The sequence below is a fragment of the Galeopterus variegatus genome, unplaced genomic scaffold (assembly GCF_000696425.1).
Source record: "Galeopterus variegatus unplaced genomic scaffold, G_variegatus-3.0.2 Scaffold4181, whole genome shotgun sequence".
In the NCBI taxonomy this organism is placed as follows: Eukaryota; Metazoa; Chordata; class Mammalia; order Dermoptera; family Cynocephalidae; genus Galeopterus; species Galeopterus variegatus.
In genome coordinates this window covers 204402-222104 of record NW_007730292.1, presented here as the reverse complement: position 1 = coordinate 222104, position 17703 = coordinate 204402, and the positions used below count along the sequence as shown (strand labels likewise).

The 17703-nt window shown below is 45.3% G+C and overlaps 2 protein-coding genes across 3 annotated transcripts in view; both read right to left on the bottom strand.

The window, feature by feature from the left end:
- Positions 1-6709, bottom strand: part of ZSCAN25 (zinc finger and SCAN domain containing 25) — an 11199-nt gene extending 4490 nt beyond the window's left edge. The window contains exons 1-4 of one of the 2 annotated variants that reach the window (XM_008586939.1): positions 6323-6709; positions 4923-5124; positions 4229-4320; positions 2842-2962 (exon numbers count right to left, since the gene is read on the bottom strand). In XM_008586939.1, the coding sequence (XP_008585161.1) occupies positions 2842-2962; positions 4229-4320; positions 4923-5124; positions 6323-6709 (802 nt within the window). The remainder of the gene's footprint in view (positions 1-2841; positions 2963-4228; positions 4321-4922; positions 5125-6322) is intronic. The other variant, XM_008586940.1, reaches the window with a different exon arrangement.
- A 5663-nt stretch (positions 6710-12372) lies between these two features.
- The window catches only part of LOC103602518 (transmembrane protein 225-like), a 59111-nt gene continuing 53780 nt past the window's right edge, over positions 12373-17703 (bottom strand). Inside the window, exon 10 of the transcript XR_551539.1 lies at positions 12373-12586. The gene's annotated coding sequence lies outside the window, so the exon portion shown is untranslated. The remainder of the gene's footprint in view (positions 12587-17703) is intronic.

Here is a 17703-nt window from a genome sequence, read left to right as displayed (position 1 = left end):
TTTTTTTTTTTTTTTTTTTTTGTCTTTTTTCGTGACCGGCAACGGATCACAACCCTCAGTGTCGCGCCCGTACCGGACCGGGGACCGGCAACGGGATCGCAACCCTCGGTGTTGCGCCCGCACCTCGCTCAGCCAGTGAGCGGCCGGTCTGTATGTGGGATCCGAACCCTCGGCAGGAGCGCCGCCGCACTCCCAAGCGGCACACTGTAGCAGTGCGCCACCGGGCCGGCCCCATCCACTTGCATCTCGAATGCAATGAATGAAACCCTCCATTCTCCCTCTCCCTTAGAAAAACACTTCCTTCTTAATAACTACATCACTTTTCCAGTCCCCTAAGCAAGGATCTTAGACTCCTGTTTGATTCTTCTCCTTCCTCTCCAATGGCCAATCCGCTCCCAGTCCTTGGAAGCACGTTTTAGTAACTGCCCCTACCCCCACCCTTTCATGGCCAGAAGCATGGTTCCTGCTCTTACCTTCATGCCTACAAGACTTCAACCCTGTGGCCTGACTGTACCTGCCATCAGTCCAGCTTTCCTCAAGTAAAGCTTTCATCACATTACTCTGTGCTGAAAATGTTTAAGAAAAGAAAGAGCCCACAGTCCCCATGCCTGGCCTCTTGCTACCTACCCCAGCCTCTTTCTTACTCCTCTGAACACTCATCTTTCACCCCAGGGCCCTCACCACCCTGTGAACAAGCTGACAGATTCCTATGTCAGGTGTATGTACATGCTACTCTCTGCCTCAATTATTCCAAATCATCTTCAGAATTCCTGCTCCAGGCCTACATCTCCATCCTATTGGCCCCCTTTACTGCAACTACAGTCCAGACCACAAGGTTAGCAGTTAATCATTCTCTAATGAGAACAGACCAAGAACCGGAAGGGACCTGAGAAATCATCTAGCCCAACACTTCCCCACACTCCTCCTCTTTAGAGGCCTAGTCCCACACAGTTGTCCATGCAAGAGCTGGGATGACATGGGAACAAATCAGGAAGACCTGACAGCTGGGACTGCCTGCGGATGGTACTCACAGGCAAAGACCTTCACATCACCCAGCCTCAGCAAAAAATCTTAGGGATGTGCTTGGGGTGTTCTGAAACAAGGGCTGGTGAAAGGACAAGCACATAACCAGAGCCTTTAGAACAGTCTGAAGCAGCCTGGAGGGTGTAAAACCCCTCTGAGAACAAAGGGCAGAATCCCTGCCCCACACAGTAGCGTCACTGGTAGAGGGGCATCTCTGAGGGGGATTAAGGTGCTGGGACATGGTACCTCTGTGTGGGGCATGTCACATGAGCCCCTGCTCTGTGCAGCTATCCCTGAGGGTGTCCACATCCTCTGCCACTATAGCACTCACACATCTTCATGTAAAATGTGCTGGCATCTTTTGGCCACTCACGTCACTGTCATGGTGTGACAACCTTGCCCGGGACCCAGGTCTCCCAACCCCCTCTAGTGTCCCTTACTCTATTCCAAAATGACCATTCTTACATGCATTTGGCCTCTTCATCTGAACTCTAAGACCCTAGAGGCAAGCACCTTTACTTTTAACTCTTCTTCGTAGTGACTATTAGAGCACTGGCCACAAAGTACCAAATAAATCTCTGTGGGTGAACAAATGAATGAATGCTCACATGAAAGAGTCACTTAATCTTTATATAACTAATAAAAATATCTAATACTAGATACTTGCCACACATTGCGGCATATTATCTCATTCCATCCTCACAACACCCTGAGGCTGTTTTCTATGACTAGCCCCACTTCACCACTGAGGAAACTGAAACTTGAAAAGGTCAAGGGAGATGCCCAAGGTCATGGTTAGTAAGTAGTAGAGCCAGGATGGATTCTCCTGTGTCCTGAAGGAAGCACAATGATACTCTCACTCATTCCTCATTTCAAGAAGAGAAAGGCCAGGTGCAGCCAGTCCAGATGGGTGGTCAATGCACAACCCACAAAGGAGTCACGAAAGAAAAAAGAAGAGAATTCGAAGGGAACCAGGAGAGCACCGTTCCCAGCCACATTTTTTCCCTCTCCCCATTGCTGTCCTCCTTCCACCCACAGAGGTTCTCTACACTGCTCCCCACCCTGGCAGCCCCAAGCCCTGCAATGCCCCTGCTGGCTGTCCCCAAGGGGCCCTCACCCCACCCTTCCTTCTGCACATTCTTGCTGCTCCTCCTCCCGTTAGCACCTGTCATGCACGCATCCTCCCAGGCTGTGCCTGTCATGCACGCAATGCCACATCCTCCCAGGCTCCGACCCAGATCCAACCCAGTCACCACTCAAGGCAGGTGGCTCTGTGACGTGGGCCACACCAACCTCTCCCATTTCTAAACCTCCACTGCACATCCTTGTGCCCCTCTCTCTCTCACTCTCTCTCCCCCCCTCCTCCTGCTACGACGGTTTCATGCACGTTAGCCCTGCCCCTGTCCTGCCCCAACATTCAGCTACTACCTGCAGCCTGCACCCAGGGGCACTCAGTAAGTACCTGCTGAATGAAGAGGACAAGATGCTCCAGCTTTTGCTGCTTTCCTCTTGCTCTTAAGCCCTCCATACCCTTCAATCACAGACACAGAGCAGGTGTCTGGGGATCCTACCAACCAACCTGTCTCGTTACACCCAGAATAACTGCCTCATGCTTCCTGTTCCATCGTCGGCTCCTCTCTTGACACAGGCATGCACCAAGCCAGCTCCTTACACTCCTTGGCCCAGGCTCTCTCCTCTGGACCATTTACTCACCTGCCATGAAATTCCCTTCCTTTGTCATTAAGGCTACAGCAGGAACCCTGACCTGCAACTTTCAAAACCCCTCAGTTTTCGTCTGCAGGGTGGAGATAGTCTTACCTGGAGAGACTCCACAGTCCTGCGGTTCCACGTATTCCCCAAAGCAGTCTATCTGGGCTGGAGTCACGTGCCTCCACTCCTCAGGGAAGGCCAGGGCCATATCTTTAAATGGCCCCAGCCCCTGAAACAACAGGAGATTGCTATAGATAAAGAAATCCTCCTGAAGGAGGAGCAGTCTCAAGGCGGGAATGAACACAGGGACACCACCAGGGAAGAGCAGAGCAAGAAGACAGAGGAATCTGGTCGCTGGATGCCCTGACAGCAGAACCACTACCTACAGTTTAATGAGAGGAACTGACTTGTTTGAACCAGTGCATTTTCAAGTGTCTGTTGTGGCGGTTCAGAATGCCCCCTGACAACCACATTTCTACTCTGCAGTCACCTCCCCTCACTCCTCAAGCCTGACAGAGCCTGGAAGCTGATATCTACCCCCTCCCCTAGAACTGATTTTCCCTCAGAGGTGAGTTCATATTTAGGCAAGCCCTGTGTAAAGAACAATGCTGTATTAAAAGAAATACATTCTCATTTTCCCCTTCACAAACTGTGAAGAACTATTACAGTAAAAGGAGGGTCTGACCAAATCAAAAAACGCTGATGTTATTCTGCATCCCCTCCAAACCATATCCTTGGGAAACAGGAATGGGAAATGATACCCCAGTCAAACCTCACCCAAATATGGCTTTACTGAGGTCATAATTGACACACTTCTTTTTCCTGTCAAATGACACCTTTACTTCAAGAAACTCTTTAAGACTCACCCCCTTCAAAAAGGTGGGCCACGGAAAACCCCCCACCTCCCTGGAAACACTCAGCACCCTCAGATTAGAGATTTAAACTGTGGCAAGAGTGCCCCATCTAGGCTTTAGTTACACCCATTAGTGGCAGGTTCTCAAGTGTTACCAAAGCCCAAACTCCTGGGGTGGCGAGTGTGGGCTGAAAAGATCACTCTGCTCAGCACTCCTGGGAGCCCCAACCCTGAGAAAGCTATGTTCATGCTGATGTCGGGGAGCCAGAAGGCATCTACAGGAAGAGCAGCAGCACAAGCGTCCATACAGGCATCCACAAAGGGTCTCTTCCCGCCAGGCCAACCACTGCTGCCTATCTATGTCTATGGGGTTTCTGTCATCAGCGTCTCCTCCTCACAATTATGAGAGTGATACACACGAGTCAATCTGTGGCTTAGGGTCCAGGCATGAAGCTCAATGCAGATCAACAACTGGGAATGGTGGTACAGAGGAGAAAACAGTATCACCATGTCCAGCAGAACTAGAAAGGCAGAAGGACTCGACTTTGCAGAGGGCACTTTGCTGTGCTGAGAAACCCTGGGGAAGGTGAGCCATGGTCAAAGCAACATCATGGTCTCTACAGGAGCAGAGTCACAGCTCACCTGGGATCTGGCCGTAAGGAACCCAGCTGCCACCTCTTGGTCTCTGGTGTTCATTGAGGAGAGGCCAGGACCCGGCTGAAGAACAGGCAGTGCTGAGCAGGGACAGAAAGCACAAGAAGAATCAGTACCATCTTGCAGTTAGCTCATTCAAAGGTGTCCCCCACTCGTCACGCTCAGGAAACAGGAGACTCCAGACAGATTAACTTTGGTGCCACACTTTCCCACACACCGGGTGTGGGTGTCCCCTGCCCTGCTCTCAGCTGGGAAGACCACCCCAGTCCTGTCCCTTCAGGGCTATTAATGCTCCCTAGTCAAACTCTGGGAATAACCCCCTCTGAGATTCAGTAACAAAATAAAGTCACATATTATTTTGAGGAATATGGTTTGTCTGCCCACTTAAAATATATTCCCACATGTCAGCTGCAAATATCTTCATGGTTTCTAAAAGGGATGTGAGGGAGAGGAGAAGAGAAGAAAATAGAAGAGAACATAATCCCAGATATCCCCTCAAGAAACCAGAGTCAAGGTAGAGAAAACAATTTCACTTCATCTGTTTCCTACTGAGGCTGAGGAAGTTGCCAGGAAAATTCAGAATTACACCTTGCAGGTAATTTAATTTATCCAGAACAAGGGAAAGGGGTCAGCTCAAAGCACAGTTTTCTGTGACCTTACCCCCTCACTGTTTGCACCTTACCCTGCTCCTGGAAAGCTTGCGTCCCGCCTCCAGGGTCCTGACTGAGCTGCTCCTCGGTGCCCTGGTCAAGGCCTTGAACTCCTTCCCCATGGGGCATCCCCCACTCAGGCTTGACCTCCACTGGCCCCAGGTGGACACCTGGCTCCCACGTGCCTCTGCAGAGTGCTGTCTCCTCCTGCTCTCCCTGCACGTGGCATGGAACCTAAGAACAGTTTCCAACATCAATTAGAATGAGGCATGGACAAGGCTGTTATGAAGGGAGTTGAATGGAAACCTACAAAGAAAACCAAGAAAAGAACCATCCCAGCTTCAAGGGAGAGGGAAAAAAGCCAGGTAAGCTCTTCCCCATGACACCGATGAGGAGATAGAAAGGAAGATAAACTCCTTTCAGGCCCTTGAGCAACTTTTATCTGCCCATGCCATTTGACAAAGGTCCCTTTTGCCTGCCTTGATACCAATTAAATTTCACCATGAATAACATCAGAGAGTCCAAATATTGTCTTGCTGAGAACGTTAGCACAATACACTCACTACTAGAAAAAGGAAATTTCCCAGTTGCAGAAGCTGAAAATAAAAAATGAAAAACCTAGACTCTGCTGAGTTACCTAGTAAGAAACAGTTGCCCTAAATAGAGCAAGGAAAACCAGGAGGACTATCACACAAGTTGCACTCACAAAAACAAGGCCCTTCCTCATCCCCTCCTGAGTTGGTAGTAGAAAAAAAATTCTCTTAGGATTTTATAGAAAGACAGGTAATCAAGGATGATAGCAGTGTGGGAGGAAGGCTGAACTTTGGCACGATTATGATTTTCAAGCAAAACAGTACCATCTGTCCTGTTCTCCTTTCCCAGTTATAAGTCAGGTGACTGTACTACAGAGTGACAGACACGTGGCCAGAGTCCTAAGGAAACACCTGTAGTGCAAAGTTACATGATATCATAAGAACAGCACCACAGAATCACTATAGGAGCCCTATGAGCCGATGTCCCTGCCATGAAAAGAGCACTAAGGACAACTCTTCTCAGAAAGAATATTCACCAAGGGGGATTCCCTGCATTCCCATGGGCATCTCTACCCAAAGGTGGGCTGGGTCTGTGAGGGACTCTAAAAATAATCACAAGGGCCTTCTTTGGGCCTGGGGCTCACAAGAGATATATGGCCAGTCCTCTACCCGGATGACCAGTAGAGGCTTCAGGCCCTTCCACACCCCAGCATCTTCTCTGGGAATGGCTTTTCTTGCTGGAAACTCCACCACTCTCCAAAAAGTACCTCAGGGAGTCTGGGAGCAGGGCAGAGAGGTTCTGTGCCTCATCCACTCCCACCAAGTCCTCAAACTTCTCAACCCTTTAACACTCCCTTCCCACCACCACAGCACCAGACCTGGACCCCCTTCTCACCCACCGCCTTGGCCTCAGGCGCTCTCTCCATCAGGTCCTCCACCATGGCCACCAGGGTTTTGCCGCTCTCCGGGCCCTGCTCCCGAATCCAGGTGTAGAACTCCCGGGGCAGGATGGTCAGGAACTGCTCCAGCACCAGCAACTCCAGGATCTGCTCCTTGGTGTGCAGCTCTGGCCGCAGCCACTGGCGACAGAGCTCCTGGAGCTCCCTGAGGGCTTCCTGGGGTCCAGCTGCCTCCTGGTATCGGAACTGCCGAAATCTCAGACGAAACATCTCAGGACTAGGGTCTTCCCTTCCCCTGCCCCACGGCAACTCTTTCTCCAGTTTCACCACAGGAGCACCCATCTGCTGCTGAGGACCTTCCGCCATCCCTGGATGCTCTTTAAGCATCTTCACAAGTCCCTCCTAGAAGACTGAGATGACGGCATAAATGAACCTTTTGAGAACATGAGACACATGAAAGGTCAGTCCATCCCAGTTCCGTCTCTATATCAACAAATACTCTGCTGGAGAACATGGTAATTACCTTCTATGAGGCATTTTCAAAAGACCAAACATATATCCTGAAAGTTATGTCAATTCAATTCAGTAAGTATTTGCTAAGCACCTACTGGGTGCAGAGAGTAAACAGAAAATGTGAAAGATTTAGCTTACACCCACAAACAGCTTAGGATCTCATTGGGGCAATAACACTACAATCAGGAAACAACATAAAATGGGTTATAACAGGGTTAGTCACCAGGGCCCCCTCTTGCAATACTAAAGGAAACATACATTCAGTGCACACACTCACACATACACAAAGGTACTTCAGAAAGTTCATGGAAAGATCTGAGTATCTTTTAATTCTACTTTCCCACAAACTTTAAAAGTACCCTCACATATAGACATGCCAGGCATACCAAAAGTAGACATACAATAGAGAACAAGACAGGCAAAGAGCCTGCCCTCTTGAAAGTCATGTGCAGCAGAGAACATCAAATGTAAGAAAATAAAAATTGCAAGTGGGGATAAGTTCTAGAAAGGAAATAAGCAGAGTGCTCTGTTAATGGGGGACAACTGACTTGGAGAAGGCTTTTCTGAAGACATGATACTTAGGTTGAAACTCAAAGGAGGAGACCAAACCAATCATTCGAACAGCATTCCAGGCAAAGCCCTGAGGCTAGAAATTTCTCTGCATGTCCAAGAACACACCAAAGACCAGTGTGGCTTCAACAGAGTGACTGAGGGGCAGAGCTGCATGAAAAGAGGTAGGAGACGTAGGCAGAAACCAAATTAGCCAGGGCCTGGGTCACAGTAAGAATTACGACCTTGGGCTGGCCAGTTAGCTCAGTTGGTTGGAGTGTGGTACTGATAACACCAAGGTCCAGGGTTTGATCCCTGCCCCGGCCAGCTGCCAAAAAAGAAAAAAAAAAAAAGGTTTATGGGCTTTATTCTTATTTCTTAGTTTAGTGGGGAGCTACATATTTTACAAAAATCATTCTGCCTGTGTGTCAACAGAGAACACATTAGAGGGGCAAGAAGAGAAGTGGTACTTACAGTGGTTCAAACAGGAGATGATAGGGGCTTAGATCAGGGTGGTGGCAAAGAAGCACACAAAATCAAGACATATTTTGGAGATAAAACCAAAAGACTTGCTGGTACCTTGGATGTGATAGTGTGCTCAGCCTAAACAAGACAATGGAGCAACATATGTACCATTATAGGTGACCAAAAAATTTCTAACTTGAATAGCTTTACCATTTAGAAAACATGTGAAAACATACTTCATTTAATACTTAAAACAATTCTGTACACTGAATACTACTCCCCCTACTTTTCAGATGGGAAAAAAAAGGTTAGATGATGATGACTGGCCAAAGTCTGTCTCCCAAAATACACAGGACAGATAAGAAACATGGGAAGTCGAAAAGAGAAAGATTAATATAAGTCCGAGTACTCATGAGAAAGAAGAGGCTTGTAGTAGACTGGAGGATGAGTCCTATTTACCTCCATCGGGGGAGTGGGGGGAGGACCTAGGCTGGGGAGACAGACCTCGAAGCTCAAAGCAGCAGAAAAGGGCTCCACCTGTCACCGTAATTGCCAGCAGAGAATGAGCAACCGCAACCAGGACACACGCCCTGAGCTTCTGCTAAATACTCTATTAGGTATTTCGTGTATTTTTCTACTCCCCTTAAACTTCAGCCTATTCATTTTCTCTGCTCCATCAATTGAGATTCCTCCTTCATGACTTTCTAGCTACTGCATTTGTTCACTCCATTAGCGCATTTATTGCACTATAGTGCACATGTTTACCATGTTACCGATCCGTCTACCAGATCCCCTGAATGCAAGAAAGGTCCTCATTCACCTTTATCTCTGGCACCCGACAAACAAGGTGCCTCGTAGCTATTCTTAAGTGTCCTACGCCTTGTTCTAGAATGATTACTTTCGCTTTCCAAAGATTTCCGCTCTGGTTCAAGATCTCCTCGGGTTCCAGGACACCGCTGCATTAGGCCAAGCCTGGCCGGGCGGGATCAGCCTCGCACCTACCTGCGCCTACGCGGCGCGGCCCTTCCCCCCACAGGGCCTCGGTGCCGCGGGGGGCAGCTCCGAGAGACGCGCCGCCGCCCGCAGCCAGTGCTGGGCTGAGGCAGATGGGCTCCGGCGCAGCCCCGCTGCCGCCGAGGCCCGCAGCAGCCCCGCAGCCCGGACCCCCGCGCCGTCACAACCGCCCTCGCCGCTCGCCACTGCCCTGACCCAGCTCTCAACCGCGGTTCCGCACGCGCGCCGGTCTCCGCCGTGCCCTCCGCGAACCGGAAGTGAAGCGCGGACGCTGTCAGACAGGTGCGTAACGGGAGGGCCCCTTCCGTTTCCTCTCTAGGACGCTCGGAGGGCTCGGAGGTGCGTCTCCATGGTCGCTCGTCTCGGCGGGCCGTTTGGAGCTGAGCACTGCAGGACCACCAGAGGCTCCTCTCCTGGGACTAACTGTCCTGGTCGAGGTTCTCGGTCGCCAGGCTCCTTGGCGCCTCCGCGCTTTTGCACCTGCTTTCCCTCTGTGGAAAGGACTCCGCGTATGTCCAGCCACACGACCGGATGCGGCCGTTCCTTTAAGGAGCTGTAGAGTCCGGTCAGCCAACACTTGTCTGTTCCGAGCCACAGGTGCACTGTGCGAGGCGTAGGTGTTGCCCGACAGCGCGAGACCCCCAAAGAGGGAGGGCCTCCAGCCCCTCGCCAAGAGGGTTCTTGTCTTTGCGCAAGAAAACGCAAGAGCAAGCCGAGTAGAGTTTCTTGAACGAAAGCTACTTCACAGACAAAGCAGCAGTCTCCCCTCTGAGATGAGAATGATAGACACCTTTGTTCTTTGGGGTGAGGGTTTTTATAATTCTTTCTAAGGTTGCTCAACTATAACACTACTTTTATGCAGCAGTTTATCATTTACGTCAATCTATTGTACAACGAAATTTCAGGTTCTTCATGCCTATGGATGATTAATGTTCACCTTTCAGTAATTCATTTTTTGCGGAAGGTCAGATCCCCTGATCCTTGTCTGACCGTGTTGTCATTTTTAAAGTTAAGGATTACATGAGAGGTTTGAAGTCGTCCCTCGAGAAAATGGCATTACTCATGCCTGTTAGCTATAGTCTCTTCCATCCTCCTATCTCATTGAACAGATTTTAGGAAGATGCTGTGGGAAAACCGTAGAGAAAGACAGAAGGGGAGTGGGAAATGAGAAGACTGACTGATGAGGCAAAACAAGTTTAAAAATGCAATCCAGGAGAGAAATGATGAGAGAACTGGGGAAGCCAGTGAGACTAGGGATTGCAAGGAAAGTTTGGATATGAAACCTATTTTGGGAGGTAAAACTGGCAAGGTTTGAGGATTGATTGGATCTGGAAGGTGATCAAGAGGATGGAGTAATTTAGTGAATGGCAAAGGCCACATCTCATAAGAATGGACTTTTTTTTTCTTTTTTGTTATGAATATTCATGGAGTACAAAGCTGACCTGGTCACCACTCGTGCGCAAGATGTGATGGTCAGAACAATACTGGCAGCATGCCCATTATTACATATTGTGATTAAACCCCGTGTCCTCCACCCAATTAATCCCCAACCTCCCTCCCCATCCACTTTTCCCCCACTCCACTTTGTATCCCTAGGTATGCTCTCCCCCTCTGCGAGTCCAACATACCACTATAGTCTTTCTTTCTTTCCTTCTCTCTTAGCTCTCACATATGAATGAGGATGGGCGGTATTTTTCCGTCTGTGCTTTGTTTATTTCACTCAACATAAGTTTCTCCAAGCTCATCCATGTTGTTGTGAATGGCAGAATTTCATTCTTTTTTATGGTAGAGTAGTATTCCATAGTGTATATATACCACAGCCTCCTTATCCAGTGGTCCCTCTATGCACATTTAAGTTGGTTCCATATCTTGACTATTGTAAACAGAGCTGCGATGAACATGGGCGTGCAGGTATCCCTTTGACATGATTTAAGAATGGACTTTTTAAAAACAGACAACTAGTTGGTCATCTGGAAAAATAAAATGCTGGGTCTATACCTTACACCACATGCTGGGGCAAACTCAAAATGGATAGAAGATTAAAATGTAAAACATGAAACCTTTGTAAAAATGTCAAAAGAAAAACTGGAAGAATTCTTTTATAACCTTGAAATGGGAAAGTTCTTTCTAGTTATAACTCAAACCCAGAAGCTATGAAAGCAAAGATGGATAAATATTATCAAAAACTTCTGCCCAGAAAAGTATTATGAGCAAAAAATCAAAAGGCAAATCTGGGGAAAATACATCACCGATAAAGGATTAATTTTGCTAATAGATGAAGAACACCTAGAAATTGCAGAGAAAAAGGCCAACAATACAAGAGAAAAATGCACGTATATAGAAAAAAATACAAATGCTATTAAACATATAAAATTATGCTCAATTTCACTCATAATATGAGATATACAAATTTAAAAAGTACTGGGATACCATTTCTTACCTATCCAATTTGCCACCAAAAAAAAAATTCAAAAATTTAACAGTCTCTTGATAAAAATATGGGGGAAACAAGAACTCTGTATGTTGCTGGAATAATTACAAAATTGTCTTAACCCTTATTTATATTTGGCAATATGTACCAAAATCACAAATGTGTTTACTCTTTGACCCAGGAAATTCTGGGAATTTATCTTACAAATATTATACACACATATATGTAGAGGGTTACACTGCAACACTGTTGGCATTGCAAAACAGTAGAAACAAGGGCCCATCAATAAGAGCTTGGATGAATAAACTATGACACATCCATATAACGGAACACTATGCAGCTATAAAAAGGAAGGAAGCTGTCTGGTTAGCTCAGTTGGTTAGAGCAAGGTGCTGATAATGCCAAGGTCCTGGCCAGCTGCCAAAAATAAAAAAAAAGGAAGGAAGCTTCAAGATCTCCGAGATATGTTAAGTAAAAAATGCAAGGTGCTGAAAGTGTATCTAATGTATTTATATCTGTCTATCTATCTATGTGTTATAATGTGTATATCTACCTAATGTATATATAAGGAAGGATAAAAATAAGAATATTTTCTTGTCTTAGCACAAAGAAACAGTGGTGAGCCTAGCTCACCTAGGAAACTAAGAAAACTAGTTACCTATAGGCAATAGGAAGACTGGTATAGATGGGAGCAAAGGTGGGAGTAAGATTTCTCAATGTATGCATATTTATATAGTTGTGATTTTCAAACCATATAAATGTATTATTACGAGTTGTAATTTTTAAAAATTTGATTCCTAGAGCTCTAACTCAATTGACTAAGGGGTGGGTGGGGGATGGGGAGGTGCCATAACTTGAGTTAGAGAAAACAGGAAGTGGAGCTTTAGGGTAAAAATAATGAAGGTTCGGTTTGGGATATGTTGAGTTTGAAGTGCCTCTAGGTTGTTAGGGCAAAGATGTTCTGGGAAACTCTGGGGAGAGTTTCATCTCCCAAGCTGGAGATGCAGATTGAGAACTCATTAACGCGCAGGTCGGAGTTAACATCAGGTTAGTTAAGGAGATCACCCAAGGACAGACCTGCAGAGGACATGTACATTTGAAGAGAATACAAAGGCAGTGCCCCTCAAATGGCTCAGAGAATTTGGGGGAGTACAAAGAGCGTGTGGAGTCAAATGTCCTTTGGACTTAGCCATGAGGGTCCTTGGTGTCCTTTGCCAAAGTATTTATTTTCAAGGCAGTGATGACCAGATTGTAAGGAAGTGGAGTCGCATGTAGAATTTTCTTCCAAGGAACTGTAAAAAAACAAAAACACCTTGGCTGAGAACAGAAACAGAAAAATGAGATGACAGTTAAAAGAGGTAGAGATTCTCAGGTCTGTTTAAGATTCTTCTTAAATGTCACTTTTTATGAAAAACTTTCCCAGATAACCCTTTCTCCCCTGCCCCACGCACCATTTATTATCTGTCCAGGCTCGAAAGAAGTCTTGGTTTGGTCTCTTTTATCTAAATTTCTATTTAGGCCCCCATAGTGAAAAAAAGTCACTGGCCTTGGGGGCAGATGGAGCCAAGCTCATTTCATTCTGGAACAAAACACTTGGTCTCTGGTAGTCAAGAATTTACACCAGAACAGTGTCCCCAAGTGGAGAATTCCTGATGTGAGGATGGGGAGCTTGAGTGTAGAGTTTGCCTGGCTGAATGAAACTGTGCTCAAGACTGAAACCAAGCAGGTACCCCTCCTTGGTAAAAGTGACTTGTGGCCTTGGAGCCCAAATTGAAGTGATTTAAAATCTGGGAATTGGGCTCTCCAACTAACAGTCGGGGAGCTGAGTTTTATGACTAGTATTGGAGGAAAGCAGTACAAAGAAACAGCGGAGCACATGTGATGCAGCCTAAGCAATAGGAGGGAGCCGCTAGACTCCAAGGATCAAGGATGATATCCTTGACATGTGTCTTTGAGATGTTTTTACAGGGAATGAGACCCAAGTTTTCCCACCAGATGAAAATGCTGACCAAATGTGGACTAGAGGACATCAGACTGATTGGAGCCAGAAGATGGATGGACGGGGTCCCAGAGCTCTTCCTTTGTCTTCTGAGATTCAACTAATAAGAAAAAACAGGCTACTCACCCAGCCCCAACCCCAACCCACAAGGTTTCCCTTTAAAAATCTCTGCTGGTGAACTTTTGAGGAGCTCAAGATTTTCAACATTAGCTGCCCCTGCTCCAATTACTAGGTCCTGTAATTAAACACCTAGTTTCTCTCACCACAAATCAGTGTGAGTGTATTGGCTTAGCTATGCTCAGGTGAATGAGCCCAAGTTCGATTCAGTAACAAGATCTGTGGCTCCAAGACTTCCCTTTTTGGAAGGGAAATGAGGACTTATATCGGGGCGTGGAGTTGGAGAGTTTGGCAATCCTAGAACTAATAGGCCTCTGGCCTATGCCCCTCCCAAATGCCAGGGGCTCTTGACCCATGTGGTGGTTTTATAATGTCAGCTTAGTTAAGCTGGAACTACATTTCTCAAGGTTTCTCTTCTCTGTATGGTCTGGGTTAGGGTTGGCCAGCAGGAAAATCTGTATGAGATTTGGTAGGGCATAGTGGAGCTGGAGCCATCACACTTGGAAGATTATCTTACCATAGCTCATGTTGCCCAGTGCATGCACATTCTCGCTGACCTGCTGGCTCACTTTGTGGAATGGGAAATGGCTGGCTTGAAGATCCTATAGCTCCCATCACATCCCCTCCTTCAGCTTCTCTAAGTCCTGGGCCAGTTGTGGCCAGGTGTGTCAAAAGGCACCAGCTTCATCAGCAGGTTACCCACAACATTGAGATGGAGGGGAGACACAGACATGGGTTGTAATTTATCCTTGTGAGGTCCAAATGTCTATCAATGGGTGAATGAATGAAGTAACTGTGGTAGATCCATACAATGGAATACTACTGGGAATAAAGGATGAACTACTGATCAATACTACAACATGAATAAGCCTCAGTCCGGCTGAGTTAAAGAAGCCAGACAAAAAAGAATACATACTATATGATGCCATTGATAGAAGATTCTAGGAAATTTACTAAATTCTAGAAAATTTACTAAACTACTGTAGGGTGACAGAAAGTAGATCAGAGGTGGGGGGGCATGAAAGGAAGGCAGGGATTACGAATGTACTCAAGAAAACTTTTGGGGGTGATGGATCTGTTCATTATCCTGATTGTGGCGATGATTTAATTAGAATATATAAGAGATCTTGAGAAAGTTCGTGGAAAGATTTGTATTGTCTTTTAATTTCATTTTTCCATGAACTTTTTTTTTTTTTTCGTGACCGGCAACGGATCGCAACCCTCAGTGTCGCGCCTGTACCGGACCGGGACCGGCAATGGGATCGCAACCCTCGGTGTTGCCCCCGCTCCTTGTTCAGCCAGTGAGCAGCTGGTCTGTATGTGGGATCCGAACCCTCGGCGGGAGCGCCGCTGCGCTTCCCAAGCGGCACACTGACCGGCAATGGGATCGCAACCCTCGGTGTTGCCCCCGCTCCTCGTTCAGCCAGTGAGCAGCTGGTCTGTATGTGGGATCCGAACCCTCGGCGGGAGCGCCGCTGCGCTTCCCAAGCGGCACACTGTAGCAGTGCGCCACCGGGCCGGCCCTTTTTTTTTTTGTTTTTTTTGTTTTTGTTTTGTTTTGTTTTTGTTTCCATGAACTTTTTGAAGTACGTCATAAGCATATATGACTTTTATTGAGTCATAAGCATATATGCACAGTTCCATTGAGTAATCACCAAAGAGAATTGCTGAATTGTGTGATGCATATACATTCATTTGTACTGCTTTACACTCTCACCAGCAGTGTGAGTTCCAGTTGTTGCACATTCTGGAAAATACTTAGCATTATCTGTCTTTTTCATTTTGATAATTTTGATGTGTGTATAGTGCTATTGCATGGTGGGTTGAATTTGGATTTTCCTGATGACCAATGGAATTAAACACTTTTTAATATGCTTATTCTCTATATTCACATTTTCTTTTTGTAGAGTCTGTTTAAGTCTTTTGCCCACTTTTTAATTCAGTCATGGCTTTCTCTTACTGAGGTATAGGAGTTCCTTAAATCTTTTGGATGAGCTCGTTGTCAAATATATATATTGCTAATATCCTCTGCCACTTCGTGACTTACATTTTCACTTTCTTAAGGTTGTCTTTTGCTGAAGAGTTCTTAATTTTAATTTGGTTTAATTTAATTTAATTAATTTCTTAATGTAGCCTAATTTTTTTCTCTTCTTCTTTCTTTTTTTTTTTTTTTTTTTTTTTTTTTTTTTTTACTGTTAATCATTTTTGTAGCCTATTTAAGAAAACATTTATATTTTTTCAGGCTTTTCTAGTTGTTCCTGAATGAAGCATTAGTCTGTCTCAAATTACTCCATGCTACCTAGAGGAGGAATTTTGACTATATATTTTTAACTTTCTACTTTTAATATTTTATCTATAGTAGAGGTACTATACAAGAGATGTATAGTAAATTCTCTGGGAAAAGAAGTAAAGAAGCATCTAATCCTGGTTGTTAAGAGGAGGGTTGTCTCAGAAGGAACCACAGAATGGGTGATATTTTCAGCTGGGACTACAGAGATGAGTAGGATCTTCCAAGTAGCAAAAGATGGAAAAGAGCACTGGAGGCAGAGAACAGCACTCAACAAGGCACTGATATTCAAAGGAAGGGATGTGTTTAAGGGATGCCTATTTAGTTAATGTCCCCCAAACTCATATACCAATAGAAAGACATCGGAAGCTTAATAAAAACAAAAGGAAAAGCCAGTTTACAGAAAGAGAAAGATAAGTACATAGTTAATAAAGGTAGGAATAATGACTGACCTCACTCATAATAAAGAAAATACAAATTAAAAAATGAGGTAAAATTTATTCCACCTAACAATTGGGAAAGATTACAGCTGAATAATAACAGAGCTGATGAGACTGTGGGAAATGGGTGCTCTGGGGCACTGCTGGTGAGAGTGTGGATTGAAGCAGCCAGTCTCAACTGAGTGTTCAGTGCTGTTCACAAGCCACTCAGCAAGCAGAAAATGCATTTGCCTTCTTCTTCACCAGCATTTAGCAAAGTTTCTGGCAAGAGTATTTGCTAAACAATATTTATTAAATAAATGAACTCCTGGAATTCGGATAAGATGTATGTTAGGCCATCTCACTTTATCCTCCATGTCTATTCATACCACTTTCATATTTTTCATCTTTCCTCTGATTTGATTTAGCTTTATTTCCTCAGCTTTTTTTTTCTTTTACAGTTTTAAAACCCTCTTTTTTAACTGTTTCTAATATGCTATAAAATCCATACATTGCATCTTTGTTTTAATTGAAAGATTTTTTTCATTTCTGGAATTTCTGTCTTTTTTTTTTCAAATATTCTAGCTTGTTTTTTAAAAAATAATAATAAATTACTCTTCCCTGCAGATGTTTTTAAGCCTTTCTTTATACCTAGTAAATATAGTTGAGTATGATAATTCCATTATCTAAAGTCCTCTCAGATCTGTTTCTGCTGTCTGCTATTTCCACTGTTTTTTGATCATGGTGCCTGTTTTTTGTGTGTTTATTTTTCTTTGACAATAAGCTGCTCTTTTTCCTTCAAAATAATTTTCGTGGAACTTTTGAGTTCCAGGATGAAGTGAATTTCTCTTGAGAGTGTTTTTTTTTTTTTTCTTCCACGTAATTGCCAGTATCACCAGTCTAAGGCCACTATGAACTAAATTTATAGTTTGAGGATTTTTGAACCATGCTAGTAACATTAATTTGGGCTGCAAATATATGAGGGGTGATTTGTGGTTACCACTTCTCAATGGTGGCTTTGTGGTTGTTTGCCTCATCACCAAGACAAATGTCCATGCTGTAACCTGTTGGTAGAGGTATGGGAAAGGTTACTTATCTTTCACCCTTATATTGATGATGTAGCCTTGTGCAGTCTTTAATGCATGAGGGAAAAATCCCCTATTTGATGCCCTTCCTTAAGTGAGCTGTAGACATAGCTTTAAAAAAATCAAATTTTGGGCCGGCCCGGTGACGCACTGCTACAGTGCACCGCTTGGGGGCGCGGCGGCGCTCCCGCCAAGGGTTCGGATCCCACATACAGACCGGTTCCGGCTCACTGGCTGAGCGAGGTGCGGGCGCGACGCCGAGGGTTGCGATCCCGTTGCCGGTCCCGGTCCGGTACGGGTGTGACACTGAGGGTTGCGATCCGTTGCCGGACACGAAAAAAAAGACAAAAAGGAAAAAAAAATAAAAAATAAAAAATAAAAAAAATCAAATTTCCCCAGAATGATTTCTCTGGGTATTGTTCTTCACTTTGACATTATCCAATAATATGGTACTATTTTGTTATTTGATACTTTTAGATTTCATAATATATTTTATCATTTC